This window comes from Papaver somniferum, chromosome 3, assembly GCF_003573695.1.
Source record: "Papaver somniferum cultivar HN1 chromosome 3, ASM357369v1, whole genome shotgun sequence".
NCBI classification, from domain to species: Eukaryota; Viridiplantae; Streptophyta; class Magnoliopsida; order Ranunculales; family Papaveraceae; genus Papaver; species Papaver somniferum.
In genome coordinates this window covers 79,783,855-79,794,708 of record NC_039360.1, presented here as the reverse complement: position 1 = coordinate 79,794,708, position 10,854 = coordinate 79,783,855, and the positions used below count along the sequence as shown (strand labels likewise).

The window sequence follows — 10,854 nt, the reverse complement described above, 5'->3', positions numbered from 1 at the left end:
TTGATGAACATGACTTGGTAAATCATTTTCTTGTAATTACTTTTTTCTTTTGTATTCTTTTTTTTGAAACCTATTTTGAGGCAGACCAAAATGTTTTGAGGCATTCGTTCGGATGAAAGTTATCAGCTGAATCTAGGCAAAACATAGGTTCGGCTGATAACTTGAGTATGCCTCAAAAGAATTTGGTCTGCCTCAAAACAGGTTTCTTTTTTTTTTTCTCTGAAAGAAAAGTTTAGTTGAAACTCATTAAGCCCAATGGGTATCGGTGTCATGTTATGATTCGGAACTACAGAAACCCATGGGTTAGCTGGCCCAAAAGTTAATAGGGTTTTAAACCGAATCTCTTTAGTCACAAGCTGGCTCACAAGAACGATTTCTCTAACCAGGTCATAAACCTCGTCTTAGGGTTTAGACGGTTTGATTTCTTTCACTTGTCATCCCTCCTCAACCGAGATGGGAACTACAAACAAAGATCTTTTGAACTTGGAGCTTAAGAACTCCACATCTTCATCCCTAGGTTGGTTTTCTTCTTATTTTTTTCTTTGAATTTTATTTGGTATTTGATTTTGGAGTTCATAATTTGAACCTAATTTATGGTAATTTTATTATTATAGATTCAACTCTTCTTGTTTTCCCTAGAAAGGACTTACCTCCACAGAGCTCAACTTCTGGTGAAAAGCTTGTAACAAGTTCAATTCCTAAAAGCCAAGGTAAACCAATTTTTGTTCTTTTGGATGTTCTTCCTTTTTAAGACGCTGGTCTAGTTTGTAATAAAAGTTAAAGTTAGTTTTGCTATCTTGAACCCAAAGAATAATGATTCATTCAATTATTAAGGCTTGGCATTGGTTAGGCTAGTTAAAATTTAATCTGGGTTTTGAAACAATCCGAGAAGAGTATGGAAATGAAGCTGCCAGTATGGTAATGCAGGGTTTCAAGCTATCAGTGGCATTCTTTCCTTGACAATGTGACAGTTTTAAACTATTGCTTTTGGTGGAACAATATGACAGTTACACTATTGCTGGAAACACTTTGTTTGAGACTAGATTCGTAGACATTCTAGTTTGAAAACTACATTATTTAAAGTTGTGTAGTTTTGCTTTAGTGGAACAATATGACAATGTTACACCATTGCTGCGAACAGTTTGTTTGAAATGTTAGATTTGTCGATTTAGTAATCAACAATTAGAATGAATTTTCTAACATATGTCGTTAAAAAGATACCTAACTGCTCGGGTTCTTTTTATTAGTACTTGGGAAAGTGAGGGACTTCTTGGGAGTAATGGCTGAAGCTAACAAAAAGCTGCAAACTGATGCTAAGGTATATATTTCATGATAGAATCGACAAGTCTAATTTCTTGCCTCATTCCCTCTTTGTGCCTCATTTGGTGCATTGGTCGTAAATATGTAGGAGAATTCTGGCAAGGACTATGATATCGAAGCTTTTACTGGGAATGAAAAGGAATACATTGAAATGGTAAGCGAGTTCGTCACTTCTTTCTTTGATTACCAGAAAGCCTTTGAAATTGTACTCATTGATCTTATGTTACAGGATTTGATTCTGGGTGTGGCTGATCTTCATACGCCAGAAGCCGTGGCTGCGGCTGAATCTGCCTTGGTTGGCTCTCAACAAGTGATCAATTTAGCTGGTACAGGTAGTGGGTCTGACACAGAAAGCAGCGAAGATGACAGTGAAGATGACGATGAAGAGATGACAGAAGCTGGGGCCGAGGATTCAAAGTCACAAAAAGCTGGTTCTTCAAGTAGTGGGCAACGGAAAAAACGGCCAAATATTATTGAGCTCCTCTGAGCTAACTCTTTTCTAGTCGTGGCTCTAACTTGTACCATATCTTACTATATTTTCAGTCTGGCAACCTTTGGATTGCTTCTCATAGAATATGATGGCTACACCAAGGGCCACAAAGGCAATGTGATTCGTCGGGGCTCGATAACTCTACTTTTTTGGTTTGTATCAGGTGTTAAGAGAAAAAGGTACATGTAGAGTGCGTGGGCAGGACCTAATACCCATAGATGTAACTTAAATTTTTTTAATGACCAAACTTGATATTAGGTCACTTAGCTCTGGTGTTTTCATAGATGTATATTGTAGTCTAAATAATATTGTTGCAGGAGCATCCATGCTGTTGCGGTAGACTTGTAATGCTTTTTGGTGTTACCGTGTCGAATGACTAATTTGAGTACATATGCTATGAAGTGTCGATACTACGAGATACTGTTATCCAAACTTGTGCGAGCAAACTCAAAACTTCTGCAAAACTATTTCTGAAGGATTGCATTTGACTTACACCAGACCATAGGTTATTTGACGCTCTGCCATAATTTAACTGCTAGACAAATTTTGAACTCAGATCATAGTTTTTTCAACTTGCAACGATCTTCATTACTTGCCTGACAAATTTTGAATTCAGATCATATCTTTCAACATCCAACCATTTTCCCCTTTTACTACTTGCCTAGCTTTCTTCTCCACCTCTCAGTATAGCACTATGGCTTTCTTCTCCACCTCCCAGTATAGCACTATGGCTCATGCTAGTTAACTTTGAGACGAGCTAAAGTTGCACAAATGCGTCAAAACTCATGCCTTCGGCAAATGCATAAAACTTGGTGACGTTACTACTTAATTCAGAATAGCATGATGTAGTATGCCAGACTATTTAATGCCTTCGGAAAATGCATAAAACTTTGTGACGTTAGTAGTATGCCAGACTACTTAATTCCAGCGGAATATGACCAAGACACTTCGGATTGAAGGATAACTAAAGCCTACCTGACATGCCTAGTAAACTACCCAAGATTCGGCACTACTCTGCATAGTGATAGCACAATTGGACGGTTTATATCAAGCGAAAAGATTACTGACGCCTACGGAGGTACCTAATAAAACTAATTGATACAGGGGCATTCTTGCTAAGAACACCCACCATCAAAGTCCTGTTAAGCGCTAATAACCAATCAGGTTTTGCTGGATGCGACATTTCCAGGTTTTCACTTCGAATAGCAATCCTACTAAACAACACAACTTTTGGAAAATAACAAAAATAAGTGACAAATGATCCTATTACGTTAATAAAATCCAAGTAATTGTTCAGGACGATCTTGAATCACAACCTTTTTTCCATTCAGGTACATAACTGTAAAGCACAGCAAACAAATAGTTGCTCTCCAAAAGAAGTGAAGGGTTACTAGACTGATTCCCCAAATTCATTTAAATGTTTTCAGTCCAACTGCACATCCAAGGACAAGAAAAAGGAACATAGCACAGCACATTAGTCCATTCTTCCCTTCAATGTTGATTCTCTCACTTCAGTTGGTGTGCTGCAAATGAACAACCATGAAAAGTCAGGTTCTAGTTCTCAGCATATGTTTAAAAGATTTTAGTCCACAAATAAAGTGTATAAGAACTTACACAAGATAGACGTGACCTCCCCAACCACTCAAACAATCACGGTCTACTGATGCCTGCAATGCTTGTGAGATGGTTTCAAATAATTCTTCGGGTTCCTGAGAGATGGATTCATACAAAAAGTTACATCGGTAAACTGATAACCTGTCGAACAATAATGATTCAAAATCTAACAGATGACTGGCTTCCTGAGAAGAAAGGAAGGCACATAGACAACAATTTTGGAGGTTCGCGAAAAGTAAAAGCTACTCATATAATTTCACATAGGAAGTGAACCACACATGATGGCCCAAAAAAACAATTCAAGTTCAGAGTACAGTTATACTACTGGTTCAAGAGAGTTGATTCATTACGTGCTTTCTCGATTCGGTATATATAGTCTAGATGATAGAACTTCCACCAAAATTGCAATTTTTTCTTTGAGAGTCAACACTTATGATACCTAAAACCAACTATCTGCTAATAACTACAGAAAAAACTATATCTGAAGTCCATAGATCTGGGCCTGAAGTGACAAATTGTGATAGGTAAAAGTTAAAAGCAATAGAAATTAGAAAGTGTAGCTAAGGGATGAAACGAACCATGTCAAGCTTGTACATCGACTCGCAGGCACCATAAAGTGACTCTGAGGCAGTTCCAGCTACAACAAAATCTTTTGCGAGCTCCCTGTGCGTAGGTAAAAAAAATGCTTAAATGAGCCGAAAAAACAACTTAAGTGGAAATATGGTAGGATATCAAGCACATGTTAACAAGAAGGTCACTTTTTAAGTACATTTCCTTTCTTTTATTTTTGTTTAACACCGAGAAAGAAAATAAAAAAACAGAACTAGTAAAGTTTATGCATTGTCCAAGCTTCTCTGCACACAAATTTCCTTGGACAAATACTATGAAGACGCCACCCTAAGCCTAAGGTACTAATGAGGCAAAACATGACGGTGTGGTTCATTGATACTGTGACACAATGTTGAGGACTACTGCCTGAGCTGAAATTATCAGCTAAGTCAGTTGGGGTAGTTGGCAGTATGCCAAGTAGCTCCTGCTACTCCAGAAACAAACCAAACACGGAGTCACCTTCAATGTACTGAATTTTTCCCAACAAATGTTGTTCAATAAGTTGTTCAATAAGTATGATTTTCTATTAGTGTATTTGGAAAGAAATTCTTCTGTGCATTCTGTCATACGCGTACAGTTACGCTATGCCTACGATGAAACCAGATCTCGCATTAACAACTGAAGCGTTGCCAACAAAACAAGCAAAAACTCAAAAGAAATAAAAATTCTAGTTCGGATAATGAAGAGGAGATGTTCTGAGATCCGCAGCATATCACAGTAAAAAGAAGTTTTACATGCATATCATATGGAACTTAGAACCATAATTGCCAACACCATAAGCTACTAATGTATAGCACTACATGTAAAACATGCTACAAAACAAGTTCATAATATACAAATTTGCAGCTATAATAGATCCAGAAAACGATCGAAACAATGCTTAACATATAATAATGTATCATAAGTCAAGGACAAAGGACATAAAAATGACAAAGGGATTTCAACATACTTGGCACCAATTGAGTCCATTGTGCAGATAAAGGGCTTATCATCTTCTCCTAAACCAGCAATAACAGGCTGACAGAAATATGGACCAAACCTACAAAAACAACAAGTAGACAGTAAGTATTGCCATTATATAATCTTCACTAATGTAAACCCTAGAATCCACCTTCACATCAGTAGCATTGCTATATTCTCACAACCTGAACCTACAAATGTATAACAAGTGTAGATATTTCCGAGTAAAGCTAAACCTTGAAACAAATCCAAGTAACAAACAATTAAGAAATAACTCCTGAAAAATCAAACCTTTTCTCGTACAGAATAGCAGAAACAAGACTAGCAAAAGTCTCAGGCTTCATATCTCTCTCTTCTCTGAGTTGATATAGCTTGTGTCTGAAGACAAGTCTTTGATGCCTTCAAAACACAACAAAATAGAACACCCAAAATAGGTTAACAAAAACCCTGCAAAGACTGGATTTAATGAATAAACACAGGGACTGAAGATGCTTACAGAGTTTGAGCATCAGTTGCAAGTCCAGCTAAACCAACATAGAGTTTATCATGAATTTTGAAGATTTTCTGAAAATCAGTTCCAATAGTTTGAAGCTGAACACCTAAACGACGATCACTAGCAATAGCGAAACAGTTCTTTCCCACCATAGCAACAATTGCACTTCCATTGTACTCAAAGATCTACAACAAAACATAACAACACACAGATTCAGACATAACTATTTTGCGATTAACTTGTAGCCCTAGAAAATCTTAAAGAGTAAGAGACATTAGCTTAATCGATTAGGGTTTAACAAATTAGATCGGAAGCTTCAAACAGAATCTACTTACCGACATGATACCAGCGATGAACGAGAGTGATTCCAAGCAGAAGCAGAGAAAAATTTGTTCTCAAGGTTTTGTTTGGGTATTTTCGATCGACTAAATATTTTAAGGGCTTGTTTAAGCTTTATTCACAAGCCAAAATACCCCTTGTATGAATTGACCATCGTACCCCTGTTTCGAGAACTTACTTCTCTTTTATATCCCGGAACGACATTAAAGCTACAGTCAGACGACTTGAATAGACCGCCATTGATATTCATCTCCGAATTGGGGAAGCTGCTGAGAATTCGGTTTGATCTTTCTCTGCGTAATAATCGGTATGTTTTCTTTTCCTTTTATGAACAGAAAATTTAGATTATTGCTTGTAAATAGTGAACTATTTATTCTATCTTCTTTTAATTCCTGACCTAAGTTAAAATCCGAGATCACTGCAATACCAATTTGAAACTCGGTAGTGAAGTGGATGATTGATACTATTAATTTTCAGTTTTGTTTTAGATATTTTAGCCGAGCAAGCATTGTTTTGATTCTGTGGGAAGGTGAATTAGAAGAAAGATGCAGAAATTGGGAGATTTCAAACTTCCTCAATTCTTCAATTACCCACCTTACTTCACGTGAGTCTCCTCAAGTAATTTGGTTAACTATTGCTGTTTATATCGGTAGTTTCTTGTGTTTGTATGGATTTATAATCTGTATAGCAATCTGTCTTTGTCACCGGTTGTCCTGCAACTTAAATGAATGAACATGCTGAACTCTCGAGGACTGAATGCTAGTTCTACCAATTGATTGTTACACTTACAAAAGAAACGTAATGAACTGAGATTGGTTCCTTCAAGTTGAGCCAATTCATAATGATTATCAATGGTAGATTCCCTTCCTCTTTGAGCCTTACTTAAAGTATGATGTCTCGGAGCGAGTTGGGGCCGATATTCCCTGCTTTTCTTCTCAAGACATTTGTGTAATGCTCGGTGTAAGCTGGCTCCAAATCATAGAAACTGTTAACCAAGACCCCCGGCTAATTAAAATTGAATTCACTCACTGACCATAGTTTTACTTTTAAAGTGGTCGACAAAATGTGTCTTGCTCGTCTCTATCTGGTCGGGAAGACCCGGGATCAGAAATGACACGTTATTGGTATTAAGATTTTTTTGTCACGTAAGGTTTGTAAAATGTTGAGCTTTAGCAAAAACTGAGAACAAAGAATCTTGTTCCACGAAAGACAAATCCAGGAATACCAAACACAGCTGTAGAGTCAGTTTCCCACTGTAAGAACATATCTGCAATGACAAAATCGGGGTGTTGTTTTTCTAACAGCTGCTCGAGTGGTTGTTTTCACGGTGAAGTGATTTTGTCAACATTTTCGATTCCTTCTGGTAAACCTATTTCAAATGCAGCAAAATGGAAAGATTTTCTCATTGATATCTAGATCAGGCTGTTTTCACCGTCATTTATATGTGTCATGACCGTGAGCGCCAGTATAGTGCATTGTTAAACAGAGAATAATAACTGTACCACAATTTACTGAGTATTCTGATCTTATACATATAGAACTAATTAAGTTGAGTCTTGATCCTTCTCATTTGTCTTGTGGTGACCACCATCTTTACAAGAGTTTGGACTTGAGAATGCAACTTTCAGTGATTTAATCTCTATTTTGCCTGCTTATGGTTATGAAATTTAACTTAATGTGGTTGTCATGATTCGTGCTGCGTATTAATTTAATTTATGCATTTGATATTCAGTTTGCAGCCTGTAAGAGACACCAGGGAGAAGCAAGTGCAACTCTGGAAGGAACTCATACTCGATTACTGCAGAAACCAAAAGATATTTGTCATTGGAATAGAAGAGGAATTTCCCCTTTTCACTAACCAAGTGATCGAGAGTGAGTGTTTACTTTGTTTGATCTCATTTTTCAGTAAAGTTTAAGAGTCTTTATATACTTTACTGTGTTTTTTTTTTAATCAGGAATGTGAGATATATATTAATCATGAAAAGAAAGATACTTGTTATGAAAAAATAAATAGAAATAAATTAGATCATAAAGAAGTGAGTACAAAGAAATCTACCCACCAAGTAGAAATAATACAAAATACGGAGTTTTAAAAAAAGATTGTTTCCAGTCTATATGCTTTACTGCTTGTTAGATTGTTAAGGCATCTGGTTTCATTACTGTGATTCAGGATTTCTGAGTCATGAAGCTAAGGAGACATTCCTATCAGCCTTAGTTTCAGAAGGTCAGTGCATTTATTTCGAATCAATACAGATTATTAAAATCCTTCTTGAGTTGAATTTTCTTTAATCTCTTCGATGACATTGTATTTTAACAGGACGTGCAGAATGGATGGATAAGGGTCACAAAAGATGTCTTATCCTCTGGCACCGAATCCAAGAGTGGGCCGATATCATCATGTGTTTTGTGAGTACAGATCCTTTAGTGCGAAGCTGCAAGTTGGTTGCAAATGTCTTTCTAATTTCTTTTTATTTTCCATGTGAACCAGGTGAAGGAAACTGGATTGGAAGACAGTGTTATGACGATCGAGGAAATACGCTCTGGTATAGAATCTCGGGGAACAGGTAAGATCATTTTTGTTATGTTTAGTTCACATGAGAGATACCTGTGTGGCAAGAATGGAGAAGTGAATATTTAGTGGACGAATTTGTTTACGGTTTCACATGTTTGTTGATGCATTTGTTGTAGAATCTAAAAAATGTAGGCTCCGAAATAAATATTAGCAGTAAATATTTATGAGTAGATTTTCCCTTCGACTTTTGATTGGGTTTAGAAGTTCTATATGGAACTTATTATAAGACACATGATGAGATGAGTATCTTCATTCCTCGGATCATCTGACCACATCCCCACAGGTGATTGTAACAGAACTCTCCTCGTATATTTTGAGATAAAACTTAGTCCCACAGACCCAAGCCGAACTACTAGTGAAACCTAAACTTGTTGAACATCTATTACACTGAGTATTGAGAACTTTACTCACTCTGCATTTATGTATGTGGGGAAATGTTATTTTAGTTCAACTTAAAATACCTTCCATCTTTCTCTTTGTGCCAGAGCTTCACGGAATGGATCGCACAATACTGACGCGAGCTCTAAAACTGTTGGAACAGAAAGGGAAAGCAGCAATCTTTAAAGGATCCTCTGCTGATGATGAAGGTGTTAAATTTGCAGCTTAAAATATTTTTGTTGTATATCTTACTAGTCTTTTATTGGACCATGGATAAAATACCCTCCACTTTAAGTGGTTCAATGTTGTCATTGTTGTCGTTCTTGGGCATGGTTTAGGGTATTTCGCATTTGGGTCACAGGTTTTTGAAAAATAAAACTCTTGCTGATATGGGTTGTTGATGAATTGGGGATCGTTGGAGGGTTTTTATGTTTTGTAATGGAATGATAAAGTCGATAAAAAAAAAAATTCTTTTGTACAAGTTAGATTGAACCCCATTTTTCACTTTCAAATGAATGTGATGGTTTATTTTTGTAGTAAAAGAATTTTGAGGGGATTTCAATGGATAAGTAAGACCTGGAAAATTCATAACAAGGATGTCCTTGTGTTGGTTTTTGCGATTATAAGACTATTTAATTAGTAGAAATATGAAAATTATTAAATAGAATGTGAAGGGTGTGGCTTGCTATTAAATTGGATACATTTAAAGCTTTTGATAGAGTGGAATGCGATGTTTTCTCTCAAAGTAGATTTGGTTCTACAAAGGTTAGTGCCAACAAACACATAATATACCAGCACTACTAGTCTCTCAGTTCTACTTAATAATTTGTCACGTGGTTAGTTCCATCCTACTGAGGTATTTGGCAGGGATCCCATGTTGGCAGGGGATCCCATGTCCCCTTATCTCTTCGTACTTGCAATTGAATTCTTGTGTAGAACTCTAGTTGATGCTCATAATTCTAAAGTTATTCTAGGGATATCAGTGGAAAAAAGTGTTCTACTTCAATTACCTGCTTTTGCAGATGATTGCTTAACTTAATCTTTTGACTCAAGCAAATCTCACTAGTTTCGGGTTATGAAGGAGCTCAGTTAACACTCAGGCCAAGTCATCAATTTTGATAAGTTTTCATATTTCTTTTTAAAACAGCCTCCACGATGACGTTTGTGATATTCTCGATCATATTCTTAGAGTAAGACCTATACGGAGAGGCTAACTTTATTGCTTGGCACAAATTATGTAAATCAACATTTATCATAGGTTTGACTTTCAAGATTTTTTTTTTTTAATAGGAAAGGAAATTCATTCAACCAAAAACTAATTAATACAGAGTTTTCCTCTAACGAGGGACTCTAACCAGATTGGGACAGTATTCTCCCAGACAATAGACTCGACAATAAAACTAGCATGTTTTGCAAGTTCATGCGCTACACTATTTGTTTACCTTGGTACATGAGAAACATACCACTTATTAAAAAAAATTAAAAGTTCCAGACAATCCCTTATTATTGGATTTGTTGTCCACTGTATAGAGCCTTGATAACCATTCAAAGCACTGACTATATTAAGACAATCTCCCTCCAGGTGAAGGTTGACAACCCCTTTTTGCTTTGCCAACTTTATTGCTTCATATGCAGCTAGCGCCTCAGCCTTCTCCTCACCCTCAGCTACTGCTGGTATACTCCCTGCCCCATGAATTCCACCTGCATCATCAATTATTATTAGTCCAGAACCCATTTTCTTTGTCAACTTATAAAATGAGGCATCAAAATTAACTTTATAGTATCCAGACTGAGGGACAGTCCAATGATTTCCATTCACAGATGTTCTATTCAGACTTCTGTTGGATATTAATTTCCTTTTATTCTCTTTCCAATCCACAATATCCTTCTTTATTCTTATCACAAGATTATCTACATGTATTTGAGCATTATCAAAAATAATAGCACATCTCATCTTCCATATGTGCCAGAGAGTATAACCTGCAGGTGGAATCATATCATCCATGTGTTCCATTGTTATTACTACCTTGCGCTCCATTAGATACCCAACTTTCAGTAATTTGGAACTGTTTAAATAAT

General features: G+C 36.5%; 3 protein-coding genes across 4 annotated transcripts; 2 read left to right on the top strand and 1 right to left on the bottom strand.

The window, feature by feature from the left end:
- Positions 1–375: 375 nt before the first annotated feature.
- LOC113361397 lies at positions 376–2,173 on the top strand. Its single transcript, XM_026604653.1, has 5 exons — positions 376–517; positions 615–710; positions 1,248–1,318; positions 1,409–1,474; positions 1,550–2,173. Exons 1-5 carry the CDS (start codon positions 454–456, stop codon positions 1,805–1,807), a joined length of 555 nt encoding a protein of 184 aa, XP_026460438.1. The 5' UTR covers positions 376–453; the 3' UTR covers positions 1,808–2,173.
- An 875-nt stretch (positions 2,174–3,048) lies between these two features.
- Positions 3,049–5,913, bottom strand: LOC113356605 (proteasome subunit beta type-3-like). Its single transcript, XM_026599779.1, has 7 exons — positions 5,822–5,913; positions 5,490–5,671; positions 5,285–5,392; positions 4,983–5,072; positions 4,003–4,087; positions 3,425–3,519; positions 3,049–3,333 (listed from the first exon to the last, which is right to left on the bottom strand). Exons 1-7 carry the CDS (start codon positions 5,825–5,827, stop codon positions 3,285–3,287), a joined length of 615 nt encoding a protein of 204 aa, XP_026455564.1. The 5' UTR covers positions 5,828–5,913; the 3' UTR covers positions 3,049–3,284.
- Positions 5,914–6,043: 130 nt separating this feature from the next.
- LOC113361396 (vacuolar protein sorting-associated protein 25-like) lies at positions 6,044–9,260 on the top strand. 2 transcript variants are annotated; one of them, XM_026604652.1, is made up of 7 exons: positions 6,044–6,132; positions 6,314–6,429; positions 7,558–7,697; positions 7,996–8,049; positions 8,143–8,231; positions 8,314–8,389; positions 8,883–9,260. In XM_026604652.1, the coding sequence occupies exons 2-7, from the start codon at positions 6,371–6,373 to the stop codon at positions 9,002–9,004; spliced, it is 540 nt and encodes a 179-aa protein (XP_026460437.1). In that variant the 5' UTR covers positions 6,044–6,132; positions 6,314–6,370; the 3' UTR covers positions 9,005–9,260. The 2 variants fall into 2 exon arrangements, with proteins under 2 accessions (XP_026460437.1, XP_026460436.1); XM_026604651.1 differs by having other exon boundaries at positions 6,303–6,429.
- Positions 9,261–10,854: the final 1,594 nt, after the last annotated feature.

Coding starts and splice junctions, on each gene's coding strand:
- LOC113361397 (XM_026604653.1), top strand. CDS start 454: ATGGGAACTACAAACAAAGATCTTTTGAACTTGGAGCTTAAGAACTCC. Junction 518..614: donor CTCCACATCTTCATCCCTAG/GTTGGTTTTCTT, acceptor TTATTATTATAG/ATTCAACTCTTCTTGTTTTC. Junction 1,475..1,549: donor AAAAGGAATACATTGAAATG/GTAAGCGAGTTC, acceptor CTTATGTTACAG/GATTTGATTCTGGGTGTGGC.
- LOC113356605 (XM_026599779.1), bottom strand. Junction 5,393..5,489: donor GCAACTGATGCTCAAACTCT/GTAAGCATCTTC, acceptor TGTGTTTTGAAG/GCATCAAAGACTTGTCTTCA. Junction 3,334..3,424: donor GGAGGTCACGTCTATCTTGT/GTAAGTTCTTAT, acceptor GTTCATTTGCAG/CACACCAACTGAAGTGAGAG.
- LOC113361396 (XM_026604652.1), top strand. CDS start 6,371: ATGCAGAAATTGGGAGATTTCAAACTTCCTCAATTCTTCAATTACCCA. Junction 8,232..8,313: donor CCGATATCATCATGTGTTTT/GTGAGTACAGAT, acceptor CATGTGAACCAG/GTGAAGGAAACTGGATTGGA. Junction 8,390..8,882: donor TATAGAATCTCGGGGAACAG/GTAAGATCATTT, acceptor TCTTTGTGCCAG/AGCTTCACGGAATGGATCGC.